We start from the raw sequence: 26,572 nt of genomic DNA, 5'->3' as shown, positions 1-26,572 counted from the left end.
CCAAGTGCAAAGAAGTGTGAGCAGTTTAAAAATGTCTAGTAAGCGAAACTTCATCAAAATATTATACTGTACAGATCTATGAACCGCGAAATCACAAAGACGGAAGCCTCACTATACTCTTCTTCTGGGGAGAAGCTTTCCTTTGGGTGTCGTTCGCAGGAGAGGGGAGTGGTAGTTTCCACTTAGCAAGCGGGGAGTGGGAATTCCTCAAACTCTTAAAGAAAAAGTTAATAAATATGCAATTTGGTCAGGAAATGGTTACATAAGAAACCGGATGCACTTACATGAACATATGGGAAGTTTTAGCAATAAAATCGTTTTTATTATAAATACTATTGGAAACAAATTAAGTCATTCTCCAAACCAAAAATGCAGTAATCTAAATTAATCCCAAGCAAAGGTCGTGAGTCGCGCCCTTAACGGCAGTTTCCAGCTTCGTAGGTTTGTATTACATAGAGGAACAAATGAAGAAGCTTGAAGTAATAATAAAAAATAAAACTCATTTTTAAGAGAAAATTTCAGTCATACTAAGGAAATAATTATTCCCCAGTTCGAGATCCCTCTTTCCACTCCCTCATAAAGCTTCATCACAGATATTCCATGTTGAAGATAGGTGACCCTAGAGCATGGAAGACAATATTCCTTTGGTATATCCTGTTGTATTGGATACCCTGTTCAAGCTTAAACATTAAGCCCTTAGGTATCACACAATTCCAAACACCAAATAAGTACAGTATTTCAAAAGAGGTTTGTTTCTAGAAAATAAGAACTAAAGTACTTTCTAACTTTTTACAGTTATTATTTACAAAATTAATATTTACATATTTTCCTAAACATAATCACAAACAACTCCAGTAATTATCAACTCTGTTCACTGATCCAAAATAACAAATGCTAACTAAATTATTAAAATTTCATGGTAAATCATTTAACCGATAAGTATAACAAATGAATTCGGTGATGAACACTTTAACTATGCAAGTCATTCTAATGCATATTTGCCTTTTAGTACTGTGCCATGTACATTTTATTTACTTCCAATATATTTTTAAGCTTTAATCCAACTCTCTTTAAGGAATACAGGGTACTGCCATACAAAGCAATTACAGTACATTTCAATTACCGGTATATAGAAAACATATGTTAAACTAGTAAACTAGCATCATTTGTTAAACGGGTCAAAAATGCTACAGATTCATAAGTTATAAAAGAACATTCTAAGTATTTTTCAAGCAGCACAACTATCATATGAACCATATCAGTAATATTCTAGTTTAAAATTTTCAAAAAATAGTTTATTAAATAAAAATTGGTATAGCAAAGACACTTATGGACATGTGATTTTTAATAGTATACTTTTTAATAAAAACTAGGGTATTAGAGAGCACAGGCACAAAACTAAATGCAACCATCCAAAGACCTTTTTTATCAAACAGCTATCATCATAGAGATAGATAAACACCCGTTAAACTGGTATGGTTATTTGTTATGTAACCTAATCAACAAGATTCCAAAATGAGAGTAAAGAGTTAAGAAACAAAGGAGCATTTAAAATAATATATCTTTGATTTAGATCAGTAAACATGGATAACATACGAAAGACTGATGGCATCCTTTCTAAACATGACAGCAAAAGTCTTCAAATTCTAAGAACAAAACTCCTTCCACTTTCAGTACCTTCACAGAATCTTCATGACGAAGACAGTTTTAATTCAACTTAAGTCACATGTAGGCAATAGATTTTCTTGTTCTGGATTTGCAATATAGAAACATTTTTTTAGTCAACTTGCTTTTATACTAACAACCATCAATATAGACATTGAAGACATAGCTTGCAAAAGAATGTAGTTATGGAGCTGTGGTTCATAAACAATCATGAAGGTTGAGCTACAGTAATTCAAAATCAGTCTCTAATTGCTGTTTGCACGTTTTGTTCTTTATGGCTACCATCACAAAAAGGTGGATTTTTCGTTTGTTTACAATTACAAAACCACACATCCATAGTCTTTGGTGCTTTGAAGACTATTGGAATCTGCTTGATTTTTAGTTGAGTGTTCAAATGGGTTCCATCACACATTGGCTGCAATGAAATTATATAATTTAAAATACATTGACTGAAATATTTTATATTCAATGGTCAATATGACAAATTTAGAAGTAATTTGTATTTTTCCTAACTATACAAACCTGAGTCATTTACATAAGATAATAATAACAGAGAAGCTAGAATACGGCAGTTAAAAATTATAAGATGTCAACAACCGGCCAGTACAATAGTGGGGAAGCACTGCCCCCTCGCTGGCTTACTGACAAACCCCTTTAATAGCAGCTGGTACTTTCTAGGGGGTTAGTGATGGTGAGATAGTATAAATAAAGGACTCATTTGTGTAGTTAGGAAAAATACAAATAATTTCCAAATTTGTCATTTATTCTTACACAGATACAAACCCCAGTCCTTTACATAGGAGACTCAACCTTCAGCAAGAAACTTATTCTGGGTTGCTCAAAACTCGTGTACTGCCATAGCCTCTGTACCATGGTCTTCCACCGTCTTGGGGTAGAGCTCTCTTGCTTGAGGGTACACTCGGGCTCACTATTATATCTAATTTCTCTTCTTCTTGTTTTGTTAAAGTTTTTATAGTCTATATAGGAAATATTTAATTCAAAGTTGTTACTGTTCTTAAAATATTTTATTTTTCCGTGTTTCCTTTCCTCACTGGGCTATTTTCCCTGTTATTTTACGCAAGTTAGCAAGAAGAGGAGCTTTTAGCACTTGTTGGAGAATTGGTAATGTTACTCCTCTATGTAAATGTGTTTGTGGTAGCTCAAGTCCCACTGATTACCGCCCAATTTCCATAACTCCCATATTATCTAAAGTTTTTGAACGTCTTCTGGCAAAACGTCTTAATAGGTTTGCTGAAGGTAATCATCTATTCCCTAGTTTGCAATTTGGTTTTCGGAAAGGCCTTGGAGCATGTGATGCCCTTCTTACAATCTCCAATGCAGTACAGAAATCCCTTGATTGTGGTCGGGAAGTTCGTATGATTGGCCTTGATTTTAGTGCTGCCTTTGACCGTGTTAATCATGAGGCCCTTGTTTTCAAACTGAAACAGTTGGGAGTGGGTGGGTCGTTTCTTAGCATTATTATTGATTTTTTAAGTAGTAGATCTCAAAGAGTTGTTGTTGATGGGCACCATAGTGAGTATAGGAATGTGATATCTGGTGTTCCACAGGGTAGTGTTCTTGGCCCATTACTTTTCATACTATATACACATGACATGTGGTTTGGCCTAGAAAATAAGCTTGTTGCATATGCAGATGATGCTACTCTTTGCATCAATTCCATCCCCTGAATGTAGATCTGGGGTTGGTGAATCCCTTAATAGAGATTTAGCTAAAATTAGTGCATGGTGCAAATTATGGGGTATGAAGTTGAATCCTAACAAAACTCAAAGTATGATTGTAAGTAGGTCAAGGACGGTGGCTCCTCAACATCCGGATCTCAGTATTGATAATGTTTCTTTAAATTTGTATGACTCTTTCAAAATTTTAGGCGTGATTCTTGACAGCAAATTTACTTTTGAGAAACATATAAGGTCTGTGTCTTCTTCAATTGCACAAAAAATTGGCTTATTGAGAAAGTCTTTTAAGATATTCGGTGATCAATCTATTCTGAAGAAATGTTTTAATTCTTTTATTCTACCTTGTTTTGAGTATTGTTCTCCTGTCTGGTCTTCAGCTGCTGATTCTCATCTTAATTTGTTGGACAGAAACTTACGGTCTATTAAATTTCTTATTCCTGATCTAGATATTAATCTCTGGCACCGTCGATCAATTAGTTCATTATGCATGTTGCATAAGATTTTTCATAACTCTGACCATCCTTTACATTCAGATCTCCCTGGACAATTCTATCCTGTTCGTAATACTAGGCAGGCAGTTAATTCTAATAGCCAGGCCTTCTCCATCATAAGACTCAATACTACGCAGTACTCTAGAAGTTTTATTCCAGCTGTTACCAAGTTGTGGAATGATCTTCCTAATCGGGTTGTTGAATCAGTAGAACTTCAAAAGTTCAAAGTTGGAGCAAATGCTTTTTTGTTGACCAGGCAGACATGAGTCTTTTTATAGTTTATATATGACATATTTGTTGTTGACGTTGTTAATAGTTTATATATGATATATCTCTTTTGACATTACTTTTTTTAGAATGATTTATTGTTAATTTGTTCTCTTCAGTTATTTATTTCCTTATTTCCTTTCCTCACTGGGCTATTTTTCCCTGTTGGAGCCCCTGGGCTTATAGCATCTTGCTTTTCCAATTAGGGTTGTAGCTTGGATAGTAATAATAATAATAATAATAATGGGGCCCCTGGGCTTATAACAACTTGCTTTTCCAATTAGGGTTGTAGCTTAGCATCTAATAATAATAATAATAATACTGGGATGTAGAATTAGTCAAGGATCCTGACATTTCATTACAACTGAGGTTTTGACGGAATATGTTATTTTTATTAATAAAATAAATTTTTGAATATACTTACCCGATAATCATGTAGCTGTCAACTCCGTTGCCCGACAGAATTCTATGGAGGGATACGCCAGCTATCACAATACCAGAAGGGGGTGTATTTACCAGCGCCACCTGTGGCCAGGTACTCAAGTACTTCTTGTTGACACCTCCTCAATTATTCCTCGGTCCACTGGTTCTCTATGGGGAGGAAGGGAGGGTCGATTAAATCATGATTATCGGGTAAGTATATTCAAAAATTTATTTTATTAATAAAAATAACATTTTTCAATATTAAACTTACCCGATAATCATGTAGCTGATTCACACCCAGGGGGGTGGGTGAAAACCAGTGTACAAGATTAAAGGATAGCTAAGTATCCCATATTTCATATAATCAGTTATCCACAATAACAATGAAATAATAAGTACCTGGTAAGGAAGTCGACTTGAACCGTTACTCTGCCTTTAATAAGATCGTCTTCCTTACTGAGCGCAGCGTTCCTCTTGGGAGGCTGAATCAACTCAAAGGTGCTAAAGTATACAGGGCTGCAACCCATACTAAAGGACCTCATCACAACCTTTAACCTTGGCGCTTCTCAAGAAAGAATTGACCACCCGCCAAATCAACAAGGATGTGGAAGGCTTCTTAGCCGACCGTACAACCCATAAAAAGTATTCAAGAGAAAGGTTAAAAAGTTATGGGATTATGGGAATGTAGTGGCTGAGCCCTCGCCTACTACTGCATTCGTTGCTACGAATAGACCCAGGGTGTAGCAGTACTCGTAAAGAGACTGGACATCTTTGAGATAGAATGATGCGAACACTGACTTGTTTCTCCAATAGGTTGCATCCATAACACTCTGCAGAGAACGGTTCTGTTTGAAGGCCACTGAAGTAGCCACAGCTCTCACTTCATGTGTCCTTACCTTCAGCAAAGCAAGGTCTTCTTCCTTCAGATGAGAATTTGCTTCTCTAATCAGAAGCCTGATGTAGTAAGAAACTGAGTTCTTAGACATTGGTAGAGAAGGCTTCTTGATAGCACACCATAAGGCTTCTGATTGTCCTCGTAATGGTTTTGACCTTTAGATAGTACTTAAGAGCTCTAACTGGGCAAAGTACTCTCTCCAGTTCGTTCCCCACCATGTTGGACAGGCTTGGGATCTCGAACGACTTAGGCCAAGGACGGGAAGGAAGCTCGTTTTTAGCCAAAAAACCGAGCTGTAAGGAACATGTAGCCGTTTCAGATGTGAAACCTATGTTCCTGCTGAAGGCGTGGATCTCACTTACTCTTTTACCTGTTGCTAAGCACACGAGGAAAAGAGTTTTTTAATGTGAGGTCCTTAAAAGAGGCTAATTGGAGCGGTTCAAATCCTGATGACATTAGGAACCTTAGGACCACGTCTAGATTCCAGCCTGGAGTGGACAACCGACGTTCCTTTGAGGTCTCAAAAGACCTAAGGAGGTCCTGTAGATCTTTGTTGGAGGAAAGATCCAAGCCTCTGTGGCGGAAAACCGCTGCCAACAAACTTCTGTAACCCTTGATCGTAGGAGCTGATAGGGAGCTTACGTTCCTTAGATGTAACAGGAAGTCAGCAATCTGGGTTACATTGGTACTGGTTGAGGAAAACTGCATTGGCCTTGCACCAGCTTCGGAAGACTTCCCATAAAGACTGATAGACTCTGAGAGTGGATGTCGTCCTTGCTCTGGCAATCGCTCTGGCTGCCTCCTTCGAAAAGCCTCTAGCTCTTGAGAGTCTTTCGATAGTCTGAAGGCAGTCAGACGAAGAGCGTGGAGGTTGGGAGTACCTTCTTTACGTGAGGTTGACGCAGAAGGTCCACTCTAGGAGGAAGAGTCCTGGGAACGTCGACCAGCCATAGCAGTACCTCAGTGAAACATTCTCTCGCGGGCCAGAGGGGAGCAACCAACGTCAGCCGTGTCCCTTTGTGAGAGGCGAACTTCTGAAGTACCCTGTTGACAATCTTGAACGGCGGGAATGCATACAGGTTGAGATGGGACCAATCCAGCAGAAAGGCATCCACGCGAACTGCTGCTGGGTCTGGAATCGGAGAACAATACAAGAGGAGCCTCTTGGTCATCGAGGTAGCGAATAGATCTATGGTTGGCTGATCCCACAGGGCCCAAAGTCTGCTGCAAACATTCTTGTGAAGGGTCCACTCTGTGGGGAAGACCTGACCCTTCCGGCTGAGGCGATCTGCCATGACATTCATATCGCCCTGAATGAGCCTCGTTACCAGCATGAGCTTTCGATCTTTTGACCAAATGAGGAGGTCCCTTGCGATCTCGAACAGCTTCCTCGAATGAGTCCCTCCCTGCTTGGAGATGTAAGCCAAGGCTGTGGTGTAGTCGGAGTTCACCTCCACCACCTTGTTAAGCTGGAGGGACTTGAAGTTTATCAAGGCCAAATGAACTGCCAACAACTCCTTGCAATAGATGTGAAGTGTCCTTTGCTCCTGATTCCATGTTCCCGAGCATTCCTGTCCGTCCAGTGTCGCACCCCAGCCCGTGTCCGATGCGTCCGAGAAGAGACGGTGGTCGGAGGACTGAACAGCCAATGGTAGACCTTCCTTGAGAAGAATGCTGTTCTTCCACCACGTTAGAGTAGACCTCATCTCTTCGGAAACAGGAACTGAGCCCGTCTCTAGCGTCATGTCCTTTATCCAGTGAGCAGCTAGATGATACTGAAGGGGGCGGAGGTGGAGTCTCCCTAACTCGATGAACAGGGCCAGCGATGAAAGTGTCCCTGTTAGACTCATCCACTGCCTGACTAAGCATCAGTTCCTTCTCAGCATGCTCTGGATGCATTCTAGGGCTTGGAAGATCCTTGGGGCCGACGGACAAGTCCGAAAAGCTCGACTCTGAAGATCCATACCCAAGGAGACAATGGTCTGGGATGGAACGAGCTGAGACTCCTCAAAATTGACCAGGAGGCCCAGTTCCTTGGTCAGATCCATAGTCCATTTGAAAATCTCCAGACAGCGACGACTTGAGGGAGCTCTTAAAAGCCAGTCGTCTGACGGAGCCGGACACAAGATCATGATACTGCTGCACAGTCTGTAAACTGTCAATCATGGGCAAGCGAGGAAGTACAGTGACAACCCGAATCTGTCTAGACTGTCTGGGTCGTACAGACAACTCCTTAACGGGTTGCTGAGGTTGCCCACTGCGTCACAACAAGTCCCTTCTGTTGGTTGTTGAACGTCTTCCCCGTGACACATTGACTCCGTAAACAAAAAATCCTCTAACAAGGACTAAGCTTGGACTGCATGTCATGCAACACAGCTCAAGGTCTATGGGAGCAGGTGTGGTAACAGACGGGATTAGCGGCTGAAGTGTAACCATTACCTTCCCTGTAAGCATGTTATGCTTAAATAAAAGTCCATAAGAGGTTATGCAGCTAAAGGCTCCCTCCAAATGACAGAGTCCTCAAGGGAATATCAGAAGGAGGGAGAAAAGAACTTTCTCATCTACAGGGACCTTATCCTAGAAAAGCTAAGTTCTCTGAGTGAGGGTTCACTGGTGCAAAGCAGCAGACTAGAAGGCAACGTTATGAAACTGCTTGACAGTCTAGTGAGTTGGCAACAACCCAAGATGTGTTGAGAAGCATGCGGTAAGGTATGCAGAGCATGATGTATGCAGAGTATGCTGTATGCAGAGCATGCTGAATGCAGAGCATGCTGTATGCAGAGCATGTTGTATGCAGAGCATGCTGAATGCAGAGCATGCTGAATGCTGAGCATGTAGGAAGTAGAGCCTGCTGTAAGCAGAGCCTGCTGAAAGGAAAGCAGAGCGTGTGCATGGCGTTTAACATTTCTCAGGAATTCCATGACCAGTGCTAGAGTGCTTAATGCATGCTTGCATGGGGTTTAAACCATGGTATGCTGAACAGCAGAGTCAGAACGAGCTGGAACAACAACAGAGGTTTCCTCAACTTGAGGGAAAACCTGAGGTTCAGACTGCATAGGCTGAACAACAGACGGAGCAGAAGGCAGGTGCAAGGGTGAAGGAGGTTGACTCCTAGCAAGAGTTGCACCCAAGGATTGTACCAGCTGAGCGGAGGACGGAGGCGGAGTAGTCCGTTCCTGTTCCTGAGAGATGAGTGGAGCATGAGAAGGTTGAGGCTGCGCAGAACAAGGTAAAGTTCTAGCAAGCTGAGGCTCCTGAGGCGCAAGTGCATGGTGTAGATGAGCTTGCCTAGATGAGGGTTGAACTCGGTGCAGCGCTGGTTGAGCAGACAGACTCACGGAGGGGAGAGGTTGTTGTACCCCAACCGAGAGTTGCACCACTGGAGGAGCAGCAAGGGGAGGAGGAGGAAGAGTGTAACTCTCCTGATCCCAAAGCAAGGGTTGCCTTAAAGAAGGCTGAGGCTGAACAACACTGTGAACAGCAAACTCCGAAAGTGGTTCAACATCGTACGCCTGGCAGATGGAGCTGCGACTGGGTGCAGCGAGTGCAGGCGGGTGCAGCACAGGCTGAACGGGTGCAGGAGGTTGGTGCACCACCGGTGCAGGCGGGTGCAGCATAGGCTGAACGGGTGCAGGAGGTTGGTGCACCACCGGTGCAGGCGGGTGCAGCACAGGCTGAACGGGTGCAGGAGGTTGGTGCACCACCGGTGCAGGCGGGTGCAGCACAGGCTGAACGGGTGCAGGAGGTTGGTGCACCACAGGTGCAGGAGGTGCAACACTCTCAGCACGACACTCACGCATCAAGTCCGAAAGCTGTGCTTGCATGGACTGTAGTAGAGTTCACAACATCGTACGCCTGGCAGATGGTGCTGCGACCAGGCGGAGCAGGTGCAGGCTGGGCGAGCACAGGTGCAGCGAGAACAGGTGGAGGGAGTGCAGGCGGTGCAACACTCTCAGCCCGACACTCACGCATCAAGACCGAAAGTTGTGACTGTATGGACTGCAGTAGAGTTAACTTGGGGTCGGCAGACACTAAGTTCTGCTGAGGTAAAGCCTTAACAGCAGTGATCTGTTGTGGCAGAACCTTACTCCTCTAAGTCGGAGTGTAATCAACTGATGACTTAGGAGAGTCAGAGCTAACCCAACGACTGCATTCGGGTTGTGAACTTTAACTTCGTACGTCTGGCATAGGTCTGGACTTAACGTTTAAGAAGTCTTGAGACCTGAGACCAGCGTTACTCTGCCTTTATTTTCTCCCCTAATCTCTTCTGCAGACGAGCAAAATAAGGGCTCAATCGTCTGCGGGTGGGAGTGACGGTCTCGGTAAGACACGCCCACAACCACCGAGAATACTTCTGTGCGCCGATCAAGGCCTGCTGAACCCTTATGCCCTTCGACATTGCTTCTCCCCTGGGCTTGGGAGCTTGCAAGAGGTCCCGGACTGGGAGGACGACTGGCGCGCACAAAAGTACCCTCACGCACTAATCACTTATCACTTTGATTTCTGTTTGCACTTATTTCACTGAACTCGAAACTTAAGTGGTTTGTACCTGAAATACGCAATTCTATCCTTTCTCAAAGTTAGTAATTGCGAAAACAGAATTACAATGTAACAGAAAAATCTAATGAAAGATAAATCAGTGGTTGGAAAGAGACTAAACACTAGATCACTCTAGAAACGTTTAGTTTCTTCCCCTAAAGAGACTAGGGAGAAGAGCAAAAATCGATAATGACGTTACTCGTACGCCTGGCAGGCTTGAATGAAACGTTTATCCTCTTTCTCCCTCCGTCTCTATCTCTCTCTCTCTCTCTCTCTCTCTCTTGACTTAGAACCTGAGAGAAGAGCCCAATCATATATATCGTTAAAACATATTATTGTTAAAGGAAAAAACTGAAAAGTTCCTTTATTAGGATCAAAACCATTAAGTAAAGAAAGAATGAACAAAACGCTAGACACGGTTACTCTTACTGCAACGTGAAACCGTGAACATTCTCTCTCTATCGTAACGATAGAGTGTAAGTTGAACGTTCTGAACGTCAACAACTGCAGAGACAAAACAAAACGTTAGTTCAGCTTTGAAAACAGTACGAGACTGTCAAAGAAAATCTTTCAAACTCTGTGGCGGAAATAGCATAATATGTTAACAGGTAAAACCGAAATGACGGGCTCAAAGTTTATTAACTTCGGTAAAAGACCGCCTACTATTAGGAAGGTCGAATATAAACAAATATAAAAATTAATTTTAATGAGTTTATAATAAAAGGAAGTTAATCGAAGAGGCCTATAAGAGGCGGAGAGATATAAAATAAATCTATAACTTTAGCAAAATTAAGAAAGAGAGTCTATACTCTCTTAGACACCAACACTTCCGTCTAAGGGAAGGGTCGGCCATTGAAAGGTGAACGAGAGTTCATACTCTCTCGTCACCAAAATTAATCAAATTAATTCCAAAAGCTAACTAAGCTAATATAGAAGTTTTCCAGTAAAGCGACAGCCGAAATCAAAGAGAAATACTTCACCAAAGTCGTGAAAATACTCCAAGAACATAAGCGTATCCCAGAACGTCTTGCCGGAAGCACGACAGAGGAATAATTGAGGAGGTGTCAACAAGAAGTACTTGAGTACCTGGCCACAGGTGGCGCTGGTAAATACACCCCCTTCTGGTATTGTGATAGCTGGCGTATCCCTCCATAGAATTCTGTCGGGCAACGGAGTTGACAGCTACATGATTATCGGGTAAGTTTAATATTGAAAACAAAAGTTTTCTCAGTCTATAAATGCTATACATAGTGGTTTGTCATAGTATACTTTCTTGATTTTTCTATAAACTGGTTAATTACATGGATATGGTCTGTTAAATACCCACTTCCAAAGCCTGCCCACTCTCCTGGTTGATTAAAATCTTGCTGTCTCTACTCGAAGCAAAATATGATCTTGGTATATATTTCATATATTTCGGAGAGTAAACTTATTAGGTGATAATTTTTCAGGTCTTTTGTGTCTCCCTTTTTGTGAATGAGTATAATGATAAAGTTTTTCCAAGGTGTAGGTGTAAAAGATTCTTGCAGACATTTTCTATAAAGTTCAGCCAGTTTTACTTCTATGAAATTTCATCCATCTATTATTAAATCAATTGTTATGCCGCCATCTCCTGCAATGCCTCATTTCATGCATTTTAATGCAATTTTTACTTTTCCTACTGTTATGTTTGGTAATGGCTCAGGAAAACCGGATAGAATGCCAAGAGTCCTATCTCTATGAAATCGGCCAACCCCTGGAAGCCGAGGGCCAAATCTCAGCATGAGAATAGTTCCGTATGCCAGTATGGTAATACTGACACTCTTATAGTCCAAACATTATCAGGTAATTAGTAAGACCAACACAGCCCCCACAATTGATTTTGGGAAAAAACTCCAATCCAAGATACAGAGACAGTGAAAAGGGTATGAGAGTTTTGACAGCAAGGTTGGAGACAGTTGATAAACATGTAAGAGGATGACGCAAAAATAAGTAGTAGTAACAGGATGAGAGAAATTTAGAGTCAAACTGAAAAAAAAAATATTCCCCAGCTTGACAGCCCTCTTTCCCGTCACAAGGCTTCAGCTTAGAAATGATATGCTGTGCTGATACCCAATGACTTCATCAAGGTATTCTTTCATTGAAAGGGTATATTTTAAAAACTGTATGCTATATAGTACTGTATATATATTTCATTTTGTCTTACCTGATGTCTGCTGTTTCCACAAGCACACCACATATATCTTTGTCCTTCTTTCACTTTTAACTTGAAGGGCTTTTTATCATAAATCTTGCCTTTCTCCTTTTGATGAAATGAAAGCTGCCACTCTCTTTCATTAAGATCTATGCCAGGGGTTTTGATAGCTTTGGCCATTAACGATGCACTCTGAAATATTTTAATCAACAAATAAGAAACATTGCAGATTACAGAAAAATTCAGAAAACTTTAATCATACTTAATACTAAAATGACAAACTTAAGAGGATATAGAATAAAATATAACTTTTGGAAGTAATTTGTATTTTTCCTAAGTATACAAACATAAGATCTTTACTATGGAGATATATGTTAGCGCAAGCTAACAAATGGCTATAAAACTTTTAACGAAACATTGACAACCATTCTAGTTGTTGCCGGTGGTAGTGGGGGAAGTACCGGCCCCCTTCACTCCTACCTTCTTCACTTTGATTGCAGATGGGACTTTCTCCGGGGTTAGGCGATGGTGGGTAAAGTACTGTATGTGTAAAGAGCTCAGGTTTGTATTAGGAAAAATTACAAATTTGGCATTTGCATTTTTAGTAACTGTACAAACCTTGAGCTATTTACAGTGAATATTATTTTGAAAAATCCTGAAAGTAGCCAAAAGACTTTAGTGAGGTATAACTACCCACCGTTAACCAGTGGGGGGGGGGGGGGGGGGGTAACAGAGGATAGACCAGCCACCCCACTCACAAACACACACTAGTGAAATGCCACCACTTTTTAATTGCAGGAAGACTTGTAGGGGGATTAGGGGATGACAGAATAGGTACTGTATGTGAAAAGAGCTCAAGGTTTGTATAGTTAAGAAAAATAAAAATCATTTCCAAATTTGTCATTTGTTCCAACACCTAATACAAACCATTTCACTCTTTACAGTGGAGACTCGCTCTTAGGTGGGAGGAAATCCTCAACCAACTAGCTGATTTCTAACCCGGGGTGTGATTCTGTGCTTCAGACGAGCTCAATACACACACACCCTTACACCTCGCTAACTCTCAGAACGTGAGAGCGCTCACGGCTTGGGCAATTGAGTGACCGTGTACGAACTAAGCATTGTGACTTGACCAGGTAAGGGAAATCTTGGAGTAGTATGCCACACTTAGCCTAGACATTGCCCAACTCCACCTCACACGGAGATAGGGGATATAACAAATATATATACATATATTAAGTTACACAAAGGACTATGGTACCCACCTGCAGACAGAAAAGGTCAACTTTCAAAGTTCCTCGGATCCTGGAACTCCACGGGAGGAGAGAATGAAAAATGAAGAGGCCAGTCACTAGCACATTCATTCTACACTTACAACCAGGTTACATCTTTACTCAACATGTACTCACATGACTGCTATTTGTTCTACTAAAGAGCTGAGGTGTTTAGACCACGTTTTATGCAGCCACCAGAGGACCAGTTTCCTATGGGTTACGTCTTGAAAATAGTGGGCAGTCAAGGTGGTTTGAGGCTTCCAAACACCCGCCTGTAATACTTGCGCCACAGAATAGTTCTTTTTTAATGCCCCATCCGTGCTAATGACCCTGACGTTGTGAGATCTAGGTCTACGACCTTCTAGAGGAGAGTCGGGACTCAAGGCTCGATCAATAACCTGACGAATCCAGGAAGAGATTGGGTTTTCAGTGACTCTCCTCTTGACCCTGTCCGTACTAACAAACAGTCTGTTGACATGTGGGAATTCCTGTGGTTCACTGAAGGTAACTCATCCACACCCTGACAAGGCATAGTAACAGATGATCTTGGTCATCGGTTACAGAATGGACACACTCAATCTGGAAAGGCCAGAACCTGGGATCCACTACAGCTGGATTTTGTGTCATAGCAACAAACTCTGGGACAAAGTTGTGTCACCTGCCACCATCACCTTGAATGGGCAATGTCGTAACTGACAATGTAGCTCACTGACCCTCTTTGCAGAGGCCAGGACTAAAAGAAAAACCATCTTAAGCGTCAAGTCGTGGTCTGATGACTAACGCAGCGACTCGTATGGTGCTCCTTTCAGGGTTCAATATACACATACTATATTCCAAGGAGGTGGTCTGACTTCTAGTTGGGGGAAATGTGAGCTCATAACTCAGTATGAGGAAAGACAGTTTCACTGAGGAGGAAAAGTTAACGGTGCTTAATCTAAAGGCAAGGCTCAAGGCCGAGTGGTAACCTTTCACCGCCAAGACCGAGCAGAGTTTTAATTCTCTCAGGTGCAGTCAGCCCCCAACTCTATGCGCGTATTAGATAACAGCGAAAGGCGCGAAAAGCTAGATTTAGTAGCTGGTAATACACCCTACCCCCACTTCCCTGCTATCACTCAGTGGGGTAGTTATACTTCACTAAAAGTCTTCTGGCTAGTCCCTTAGCTTCGCCAAAAGTATACTTCATAATGAAGAGTGAAAGGGTTTGTATTAGTGATAGAATAATAGGGAGTTTTCTTCCCCTCCCAATTTTTTCTTCCCTTTCTCCAGTCTTTGTGAGACATGGCCGCTGTACTACAAAAACTGTGTCTATTTTCCTGCAAAACATCACAAGAACAACCCCTAACCTAAACTTCCCCACCTTACCTAACCTACAAGCCTTGTCTTTACCTAAAAACTTAAATGGGGGTTGATGGCACCCTGCGACCCCCTCACAGTGCCATATTCTTAGCCGGCCATTATCATACATACAGGTGGCCACTATCGTACATAAACCTCAATACCTCAATTTTATGTAACCAATTAAAACATTAGACAGTTATCTTTTGTAAACCATAAATTATAAGAAATTGGTAAATACAAAAGCCGTTAGAAATTTAAAGCTAAAATTGGAACTGAAGATACCCTTGACTTGATCAATTTTGCAGATGAGTTTATAGCAAAGAATCATCATCGTCAGTATATTTTAAGCAAATTAATTTTTTGTTTTTCAAGGGAAGGCCCCAGACCCCGCCGTCAATGCCATTTCAATCTTTAGCCACCCGTAATATAAAAATCATTCAAACCCTGATTTAGGCATCTCTTATTTCAGTTTTCAAAATGTGGTTACCCTGACGGCTCCTAGGTTAGGTTCAGTGGGGAACCTTAGGTTAGGTTGTTTGTGTCCCTTTTAAAATGAGGGTTTTCAGACATAACTTTTGAAATTTTACCTAAAAATCAGTCATCAATTTTGAAATGTTACATTAAAATCAGTCATCAATTTTGAAATTTTACATTAAAATTAGTCAAACTTTTGAAATTTTACATTAAAATCAGTCACTTTTGAAATTTTACATTAAAATCAGTCATAACTTTTGAAATTTTACAATAAAATCAGTCATAAGAAATGGACGAATGCTAGCTAGTTTGGTATTTTTCTCTATATGTTTAATAGGGGCTGGGGCATAATAACTAGCGTATCGGTCTGTTAAAGTGTGAAGTATGTTTTTCACTACGTCCATTGTTTACATCTGAGAGACTGAAGTGGACTTATTGCGTACGTTTTTTCCCATGGTTTGGAGAGCTTTCTGTGCATTTACAATGACGCATTTGTCAGGTGGCTCTTTTAAACCAATTAACAGGTTACAAGTACTTCTTCCTACGTTCCCAGATATTGTTCAACAACAGCCATTTTATTATCACCTTCCCCTTCAGTTTCAACTTAACTACCATCATGTGAAGACGTCTCCAGGATGGAACTTGAGTGAAGTACATCAATCTATTTCAAAATTTAGTTTAATTGCGTTTACGTCGGCAATTGATTATGGTGAAAATGCTTTGTGTTTATTGTAAAGCTATTGCTACTCATGTGAAATTAAAAAATAACAGCGAAATAATCCCTCAAAGGTCTGATTCTGATTTAATTTTTAGGGAAGATCTACTGAAAAGCTTCTATAAAGATTGCCAAAAAAAAAAAAAAAAAAAAAGTGTCGGAAAATTTAGTTTCATCCATTATGGGAAATCTATTATAATAATATATTTCCCGAGTAAAGCAAGTCTTTTGTAGTATTTCTGTAAAATATTATCTGTCGCAAATGCCTAGTTCTTTATATATCGACGATCAAACTCACGCTACTCATGTCTTCCTCCCAGATAGTTTCTAAGTCTGTTGTTATTGTTGACTGTGTCTTGTATTTGCTTAAATGAGCCCTGTAACCACTATAATCCGCTGACAAACTAGTCCACTATGAAGTCTTACACGTTTGGCCAATCAGAGCGCCTGTCCACTATGACGTCATACATGTTTGGCCAATCACAGCGCGACAATACAACAGCGCGACAATACAATATCTTCCCAGGCATTTCAGTTCGTTTTTAGACATGGAGACCATAGAAAGGGCGTCATCTCATGTTGCACAAGAAGTTGAAATTCCATTTTCTTGTCCTGACTGTTTCGTAACTTACAATGAATTTGTTGAAAAACTAGTGCATTTGTGCCAGAGACACAATTTAATTTTACAAAATAAAAATTGTCCTGCATGTCAAGGAACCTTCCCAACGGCTTCACGTTTTCCTCAAAGCAGCAACACATCTTGATGAACCAACAATTTAAGGTAAGCTTCATTAATTTATAGAGTATATTATAATGGTGATAGTATAACGATGTATGCAGCAGTACCATCCCTTTGGATTTGGTTTGATGGATGTGTTAGGTAGTGGCTGTAAGGGGGGGTGGCCTCGCAGGGGTAGGCCTAGGTAGGGGTACAGGGCCCTAGGTTAGGTGGTTGTATTAGGTTCGGTAGTGTCCCAAAATTCACTGTGGCCTTAAGGGGGGGTCGCAAGGGGGGCCGAGCCCCCCCGGTAGGCCTAGGTAGGGGTACAGGGCCCCTAGGTAGGGGTACAGAGCCCCTAGGCTAGGTTAGGTGGGTTTATTAGGTTCAGTAGTGCCCTGAAAATCACTGTGGCCTTAAGGGGGGGTTGCAGGGGGGGCGGAGCCCCCCGCCCCCCCGGTAGGGCTAGATAGGGGTATAGGGGGAGGGGTGGTGGAAGGATAAGTATTCATTTATTGCAAATATCATTTGACGCCCCCCCCACCCAAAACCCCGGTTCCCACCTGGTGTCCCCCATAATTGTTGGGATGAAGTAGGGTCTTTCTGCATTCTAGAACAACTTAGCAAATCTCCAAATCGGATGGTTTGCGGTGAAAATAAACGTTAAATTCGTTGGAACTACACTATTTCTGATGCAACAAATATATTTTTATTCCAGTTTCCCCATAATGGATGAAACTGTAAATTTACCAAAGTGTCAATCATGAGGTAAGGAATTATTTGTGATTTACTTTTTCATAATGTAAGGATTAATTTGTGATTTATTTATCATACTGTAAGGATTTATTTGTGATTTACTTTTAGCTAGTGACCTGAGAAGGGGGGTTACGACTTGCGGTTGTGACCTGGGAAGGGGGGTCCGACTAGCGGTTGCCCCCAACTAGGGTTGTGACCTGGGAAGGGGTGTCTGAGGGGCTTACCCCCAGGCTAGGGGTTGTGACCTGGGAACTAATGGGTTAGGTTAGGTAGGTTTGTTAGGTTCTAACCTTTTTCCAAAACTCATCAATTGCTAAATAAGCACGTTTTGGCCCTTTTTCAGCCACTTACATGAACCATATATTTTTCCAACTGGTTATCTTGCATTTCTGACCATTATTATTGCTGTAAATCACTCGTTTCAGACATTTCCTCACCCAAAATACTCCGGTTTCCCACGGGTGTCCCCCATAGTTGTCTTTATGTAAGAGGGTCCAAAAACTCATGAACGGGTGGTTTTCCCCAATAATCAAGGTCAGAAATGCATTGAACACAAGATAACGAGTCATTTTTAGTCATAACTAATACTGTACTCTACAAAATTACATTAAAATCTATTAGTGTATCTAAATTCATGAAGGCAGCTGTATGATAAACACAGACTTGAACCATCTAAATGTATAGTATATAGAGTACAGGGTGGTGGGATGCCAACCCAATTACCTAAGAATGATTTCCGTAGATTGAATTGGGCTTTAGTAGTTACTCACCGAAGAAAATTGCCTAAATTTTCCAATATTAGAAGTTAACATTGTTCAGGTTTAAGTGTTATGACCGGAATCCGAAATGCTCAGTACTCACTCCGCAAAATAAGTTTGAGGCCACTCTATCAAATAATTGCTAGGTGCAAACCTTCTTAGCTTGTACTTTTTTACTGTAAAAGAAGAGTTACTCTATGACAATACATTTGCTTCAGTGATATTTTTTAGAGCAAGAACTAATACGTTAAAACTAAATATTGTAAATAGACACAATGTGGGGAATGTAAACTGTGATTTTTGTGAAAATGAGGTGGAAGGTTTGATACATTTTTTGTTGTTTTGCCAGGAATATAGAAAAGAAAGGAATGAAGTAATTGAGCTACAACAACCATACGAGGAAGACCTAAAGATAATAGTAGGATTATTTTTATTTAGTGAAACAAATTTATAAAAGAAAAAAGATGTATTAAACCTGATGTGGAGGAAAAGACAAAACAGTATAAGAAGATAAACTTTCAAGGCGCCGTTGCAAGGGATATGCCTAACCCCAGAAGCTGAACCTGTTTTTGTTACCTGTCCCATAAACAACATTATTAATGAAATTCTTATTCTTTACCTTTATCCTTGAAATCAGTTGGGATAACACTTTGTTATCATCAGTTTTGGCAACCTGCTGTAGTTGGTTTGGTGAGTGACTTTGAATTCTTCTTCCATATGCATCTCCAAATATGCCCTACTTATGCATATAACCAGATCCCTGCTAGGATTTTGCAGCATGCCCACGCTTATGTCTTGTTACATTAACGGTCCTAATTTTGGGCATGAAAATAAATTTTCTGTATTATCTTCTTTTTATAGGTCACAGATATCGTCTATGTATTTTACCCTGAAATTTGCTTCCAGCTTAATTATATTTAACGTTCCCCGCATTACAATGATTGCCCTATCCATTTTACCGATGTAAGGATGTAGGCCATTTCCTTCTATGAATATTTTATTGAACGAGGGAATTTGCCAACGACCTGGGGTTTCCCTTTTCATCAGCATTATTCACAATTCTTCTTCTTCTTTCTTCTAAATCCTCAAATCCTCAAATCCTTAAATCATCATCATCTTCTATTTTAGGAGGAGATCTGGCACGTTCTTTGGAGCCAATGTAATCCCCTGTAATTTGTTAGTAAATATTAATTCTTCACATAATAAGATAAAGGCTACTTTCCTTTCACTGCGTGAGGCATATTACCTTTTATTCAAACAATATCCATGTTCCCCTTCCGTTGATATTGTTTATATTGACAAAACATTTCACAAACTATTTAAATATTTTACACAAATTTATATTAAAAACAACCACCCGTGATTTCTCTACTCAGTTACTAAAATCATTATATTAAATGTCTCGTTAAAAAAAGAGCATATAATTGGCTTTATAAACTAAATTTATTCATTATTCATCTGTTGGATAGTTAATTTCACTGATGATTATGTGTTTGATAAATAAGTTTTAGCTAGAAACGTTATAGATAAAAAAAAATTACCCCTTTCCTGTGCATCCTTATCTTCTTGTTTTCTTAGTAGATTATTTAATTTTCAGTTCACTTTGAGCCCTGTTGATTTTACTCCTAGTTTGTTTCATTACAGATTGTATTTTCGACAATCTATCGTCATCATCATCTCCTCCTACGCCTATTGACACAAAGGGCATCGATTATATTTCGCCAATCATCTCTATCTTGAGCTTTTAATTCAATACTTCTCCATTCATCATCTGTATTTATAAGCTGGGAGATTCTTAGAACCCTGCTACGCCCGGGACTGGGGGCCATTTTGTCATTTTTTTTTTTTTTATTATTATTATTGACTGACTTCGATCTATAATTACGTATAGTATGTCATCCACTACATTGCATGTGCTACATAAAGGTATTAGACAGGTCGGAGCCAGGCAAAAACTGCCCTTTTTTGGGGTCAAGGTTTTCTAAACTGATTCTGGTACTTTGAACCATGCTGATTCAAATAAGGTTTTGGGCCATCTGAAATTTTGCCTGAAATCCAAGATGGTGGACAAAATCCAAAATGGCCGCCAAAAATCACAAAATATTTTTTCACGGCGTTGGGTTTAGCTATCAAGATTTTTATTCTCCCAGAATAGCATTTTTTAGGCAGAGGAATATGATCCTCTGGTTTAAATTCCGAAAAAAATGGATTTATCCGGGCGAAATCTAAGATGGCCGCCGGAGTCGGCCCACCAACTTACGGATTGCGATAACTCCAGTTCTACATGAGCTATGACAATAATATTGGTCTCTACTCCCAGGTTTTCAGGGGCAAGGAATCCGAATTTGTCATCATTTTGAACCACAGGCTACTCCATCATGGTTATAATGCATCTTGATGGATGCAAAGCGACACCGGTGACACCTACAAGACTACCAATGTTACCAAATGTGAATGAAACTGCATTCACACTTGATTCTACAAATATTAAAAACAAATTTGTAAAGAACAGGTGTATTCCTAACATAATCATACAATGATTGTATCTGATATAGTCTTGAGAATGGGTACAAATGTCCATGATGTCAAATATCAGTGAGCTTTTACATTAGTACCCTAACTGAGCACTTGCGAAAGCTCTCTATTTTGTCTCTTTCCAGGTCCTATTTTTCCTCAATATGAAATGTCAAGATCACTACGTCTGTCAGAGCTCAGACTTTCACAACTGTCACTCAATGAGGTATCATCATCCGAATCTGTATTGTCTTCAGAATTATCCTCACTGCAGCAATCAAACTCAGCATTGAAGAAACATCTCTCAAGTAATCCACTGTCAATTTGGCTTGTGTCCCTTCAGCTTGCATAAGCGATGAACAGAGGTCCCTGAACTTGGATTCACCCAACAATGCATCAAGGTTTTCAGCAGATGGACTACATTTCAGCTTGGCAATCAGCTCCATGGTAGGCACATCTAGCTTCTCACTAACTTTCTCAGTTGTAATTCTGTACCTTAGGAGTGCCTCGAATGCCTGTTTGTGAAGCCTCACACTTCTTGCATAGTGTCGACCTTCTATGGCTTGGGCAACTGATCCATCGGCAATTGCTTTGGCATCGACCCACCAGTCACTTAACCCTAAACACCAATACTTCTTGTATAGAACTTTGAGATTCACCAGGATGGTGTGAAATCCACCCATCAGTGGTATGATTTTGTCATACCTATCTTGCTGAAGCCAAGAAATGATCAACATTTTACTATTGATAGCTTCATCTGCATGTGCAAAAATGTAATCTACTTGCAGGTCATCAGCTATTTGCATGATCATATCCATGTACCACTTGATTACATTGTCACTTGGAGTTAGGGGGACAACAGGGAGGTACTCCAGCTTGCACTTGCTAGTTTTGTACTTCGTGACATTATTCATAAATGAAGTCCAAGATCCAACTGGTCCCAGCGGTTCTTTGTCAACATTAGGAAAACACTGGTCCATGCAGGTATCTCCAACAGCACTTACTAATACCCAGGCTATGTTGCGTTGAAGAGTGTCATCTATCAGCTTTGAATCTTTGTAATCATCAGTGAAGTCTGGAAATGATGAAGGTGGTGTCTTATTCTTCTTAGGGATCTTGAAGGATCCATAGTCTGGTGGCTCGTTGTCTTGAATATCTTGCTCATGCTCCTTTCTTGGAACTGTAGACCCCGCTGAGGGATCACCATCATGTCTGGCTTGGAAGATTGTCCCTATTGTGTGATGTGTAATGTGTGCTCCGGTAAGAGTTTGCTGTTTGCCGTCTGAATTATCGAAGGTGACATGAACACTGCGGCCGCTAATAAAACCGGGAGGGAGCATCTTCTGACTTTGCCCAACTGGCGCACATCAGAGTATGAGATTCAAACCCCACAGCGATGAAGAAGTGTCGTGGCTTCCTTGCTGCCTGTTATCCGATGAACAGTTAGACTCAGTGCAGTTCCAATAGGCAAATGCTCAGAGGTTACCACTTTCTCCCAACTCTGGCTGATAGCTGAAATTTTTTCTGCTACTGCTTTGCTTGGAGAACAGACATAACTATTAGCATCGACGGATCTCCGTGGGTTTATTAACCAACTGAAGGCGTTGTATAGACATTGAAGGGGTCTATATAGTCTAGAAGACTATATAACTCTTCCGCATCAAGAGGCCACTTGATTGTCTGTCTTTGGGTAATCTTTCGTCAAATAAGTCTTGCAAATGCTTTGGTCAAATCCATCTCTCGTAGACCATGGCCCTGAATGATAGCCGCAGTGTACGCAGCAGGATTCACTTCACTGGAGTGCACCAGTAGCCATTTGCCTATCTTGTGGAAAGAGACTGACTGGCCATACTTCTCAATTAATCTTTTTTTCAGTGTGTAGGTCTTTGAGATAGGTGGGTCCGAAAGTCCTTCGTTTTCACCCATTTCCTTGATGTCATTTATCAACTCTGACAGCAGGTAGGCTATGCATCATCATTTTCAAGGATATTTCTGGTGAAAAGGCGGAAGAACTGATCCATAATGCATGTTCTCAGTGTTTCCTGTTTCTCAGCATCCAGTGAAAGTGACTTCGCGTCATGACCGTACATATAGGTAAAGCATCGGTAACATCACTTATGATAGTAGAGGTCCTGCGCAAAGACGTCATATGATGTTCCACCAAGAAGGATCTTCAATCTCACAGCAGCTTCGTGGTGTTTATTGGTAGAATCCTCGATCCATTTCTCCATTGCCTGCTAGAGATTGGTGAAAGCGTTATCTTCACAGCACCTTCCAAGTCCACCTTCATTAAAAGCATTTTCATCAGCGACCGATGCTTCATTGCAAACAAAGCAGACCTTCTTTTGCAGTGATCCCCGCCGAACTCTGTATGGCTGAGGCGCAGGTTGGCTAGTGGATGATTCTGAACCTGATTCTTCTGCAGACCCTGATTGCTGAAGTTGGCGTGACTGACTTTCTAGACGGCCCAATCTATTGCGAAAGTTGATACAACAATTGTCATGAATTATGAACTCATATTTCTCTAAATCTAGCCTAAGTGTCGCTAATCTAAGTTCTGAATACGGGAACTGTGAGGACAAAGCTAACCTGGTGTCAATACAAGCCCACCTCTCTGCTAATCCTTTCACTGACTCAAGTGCAGCTAGTCCAATCTTGGCCATGTCTTCATTATCATTGACCAGTTTGTTGCAGAGACTACAAAGTCCTCTACTTGGCCCTTTGCTTAGAAATGGAGTGGCTGCCATTTTGTTATCCTTTCCACGGTTTCAATGAATCTGAAATAAACTTCTGGTTAGTTTCATAAGAATGATACAGATGGTATGCAATTTCTTCAAACTTTCATGAAGAGAAAATTCATTAGAGTGTGAAGTTATTGTTTGTGTCATAAATTAGTGTTTATGAGACATTATTATGGACATTCAGACCCTTTAACATGACAATAAACCTTAAATGATTGAAATTAAGTAGTGCACAGTGTAAAGATATTCACAAAATCACAGTGATTAGGAAATAACCGATAATGCATATCGGCCTATGCAGCTAGTGTATAGTGAATTTTCACCGTGACAGAGTAGCCTATGGTTCAAAGTGATGACAGATTTCAATTCCTTGCCCATCTAGAACTGGAGTTATGGCAATCCGTAAGTTGGTGGGCCGACTCCGGCAGCCATCTTTGATTTCGCTAGGATAAATCCATTTTTTTTCGGAATTTATATTAGAGGCTCATATTCCTCTGCCTAAAACTAGCTATTCTGAGAGAAAAAAAAACATCTTGATAGCTAAACCCAACGCCGTGAAAAAATATTTTGTGATTTTTGGCGGCCATTTTGGATTTTGGCCGCCATTTTGGATTTCGGGCAAAATTTCAGATGGCCCAAAAGCTTATTTGAATCAGCATGGTTCAAAGTACCAGAATCAGTTTAGAAAACCTTGACCCCAAAAAAGGGCAGTTTTTGCCTGGCTCCGACCTGTCTGTATTTGTCATCGTGAATCTACTGTATATAAATGCGCATTTACTATTAGATACTAAATTCTCAATAATCAGTCATAATTCTAGTGCCTACTGCCTACTTTCGAGGCTTTTTTCCTCTTTTATGCTAGAATGAGAAAAAAATTATAGCAGATCTGTCTCATTCTTGAATTCAATGAACTTCCATATAAATGAAATACAAAGAGAGGACATCAGAACTAATAAATTCCGTTGATAAAGCTTAAATATTATGTCAATAAATTTTAAATTTTTCGCCGAATGAAATTGATTATATTTTCTAATTGCACATTATTATTATTAGTTTTTATCTTTATCTTTAGTATTAGTATTAGCTTAGCTGCAACCATAGTTGGAACTTGGAAAAGAAAGATGTTTAAGCCCAAGAACTTCAACGGGAAAAATAGCCAAGTTAGGAGAGGAAATAACGAAATAAACAAAGTATATGAGAAGTATTAAACAATCTAAATACAGTAAAAACATTAAAACATCTTTCATATATAAACTATAACAAGAGACTTTAAAACATCTTTCATATATAAACGGTATCCGGTCATTTCGCCCACATGCCATTTCGCCACACTATGGAGTCATATCGCCTACACTGTATAGTCATTTCGCCCACACTGTTGAGTCATTTCATCCACACTGTTAATATCATACATATACATATCTAGTATCTTTGATTTTTGTACCCACGAAGATATATATATATATATATATATATATATATATATATATATATATATATATATATATATATATATATATATATATATATAAATCTATGTATATATATATATATATATATATATATATATATATATATATATATATTTATATATATGTATATATATATATATATATATATATATATATATATATATAAATGGAATGTATAAATAAGACCGTTGATTATACTGTTTTGAGAGAGAGAGAGAGAGAGAGAGAGAGAGAGAGAGAGAGAGAGAGAGAGAGAGAGAGAGAGAGAGAGAGAGAGAGAGAGATTATATAGCAACTGAGGTTTTCAAGGTTATGTAAAAAAAGAGGAGTTGAGAGAACCAACACACGAACACACATTGTTTACTTCCCGTTCTTTCTAAGAAAAGATGATTCTGTCAATTGGCTTGTCAAGCACGGCCATGAAATGATTGATGTCCATTCTAACTATCAAGAGAAGAAGACAGCGGCCTTTAAATATTTTCAAATTTCTGACGAATATCTTTGAAAGAGAATTGCAAAACGTTATTTACAAATGCTAAAGTCTCTCTCTCTCTCTCTCTCTCTCTCTCTCTCTCTCTCTCTCTCTCTCTCTCTCTCTCTCTCTCTCTCTCTCTCTCTGTTTTTTGTCTGTCAGCTTCCTCCCAAGGGCTTGCCGAAGACAGAAGTAATTCAAGGGATAAAGGATAAAGGATGTTTTGATCATGTAGTTATGTATATGTAAGAGCAAATATATATATATATATATATATATATATATATATATATATATATATATATATATATATATATATATATATATATATAACTAAATGTTTTAAATATATACATGTATCTATGTATGTGTATACATCTCGCATATGATATACTGTATATAGATGTATATATTTCATACATAAGTGTATATACTATATACGTTATGAATATATACTCTTATATATAACTTTAAAAGTCATGCCATATAACTTCAATTCTTTGTCACTATCTGAATATTACATGTATGTAACTGTCTTTTAATAAAAAAATGCTTTCTGAATAGTAATACATTCATTTAACTGTTTTCTGAATCTTGCATATATGCAGCTATTTGTTAACAAAATATTTTCGTTTAACCACTTTCTTAATCTTACATGTATGTTGACTTTTATATGTGGGCGAATTGACTCTTACATGTGGGTGACTTGACTTGTGGGCGAATTGCCATGTGGGCGATATTACTTGTGGGCGACATGACCGTAATTCATATAAACTATTGCAAGAGACTTATGTCAGCCTGTTCAACATAGAAACGTTTGCCGCAATTTTGAACCTTTAAAGTTCAAAGGATTTATATACCCTATTAGGCGGATTGTTCTCTCCTGAAGAAACTTCAAAATGGAAAATTACTTTATACAAAGATGTAAAAAAATATCTTTTTCTGGAGCCAGCAGACAGTTTGCTTGCTTACTTTTATTTTTTATTTTGTTTTATTTATTTATTTTTTTTTTGTATTTAATTGTTCCTATTTAGTCCGCGTTTCAACACTATCACTTCCAACACATTTATGCAAAATGATGAAAACTGAGTGGATCATTTTCTGAACAGATGGTATTGATTGAAAATTTTACAATTAGGCCTATTCAACAATCGGTTTTGCTAATGCTGTTTTGATTTCTAAACAGTTCA

At 39.7% G+C, this 26,572-nt stretch overlaps 2 protein-coding genes across 2 annotated transcripts in view; one reads left to right on the top strand and one right to left on the bottom strand.

Annotated features, from left to right (window-relative positions):
* LOC137616583 (uncharacterized) overlaps positions 1–26,572 on the top strand; it is a 229,293-nt gene that overhangs the window by 66,693 nt on the left and 136,028 nt on the right. The gene's annotated exons all lie outside the window — the stretch shown is intronic.
* Positions 785–18,336, bottom strand: LOC137616581 (CDGSH iron-sulfur domain-containing protein 3, mitochondrial-like). Its single transcript, XM_068346461.1, has 3 exons — positions 18,196–18,336; positions 12,163–12,342; positions 785–2,080 (listed from the first exon to the last, which is right to left on the bottom strand). Exons 1-3 carry the CDS (start codon positions 18,235–18,237, stop codon positions 1,904–1,906), a joined length of 399 nt encoding a protein of 132 aa, XP_068202562.1. The 5' UTR covers positions 18,238–18,336; the 3' UTR covers positions 785–1,903.

Source organism: Palaemon carinicauda, chromosome 22 (genome assembly GCF_036898095.1).
Source record: "Palaemon carinicauda isolate YSFRI2023 chromosome 22, ASM3689809v2, whole genome shotgun sequence".
NCBI classification, from domain to species: Eukaryota; Metazoa; Arthropoda; class Malacostraca; order Decapoda; family Palaemonidae; genus Palaemon; species Palaemon carinicauda.
This window is presented reverse-complemented; position numbering and strand designations above follow the sequence as displayed.

Excerpts from the sequence above, each read along its gene's own strand:
- LOC137616581 (XM_068346461.1), bottom strand. The coding sequence starts at position 18,237 with ATGTTAACTTCTAATATTGGAAAATTTAGGCAATTTTCTTCG. Across the intron at positions 12,343-18,195 it reads AATTTAGGCAATTTTCTTCG|AGTGCATCGTTAATGGCCAA; the intron begins GTGAGTAACTAC and ends AAAATATTTCAG. Across the intron at positions 2,081-12,162 it reads GTGGAAACAGCAGACATCAG|CCAATGTGTGATGGAACCCA; the intron begins GTAAGACAAAAT and ends ATTTCATTGCAG.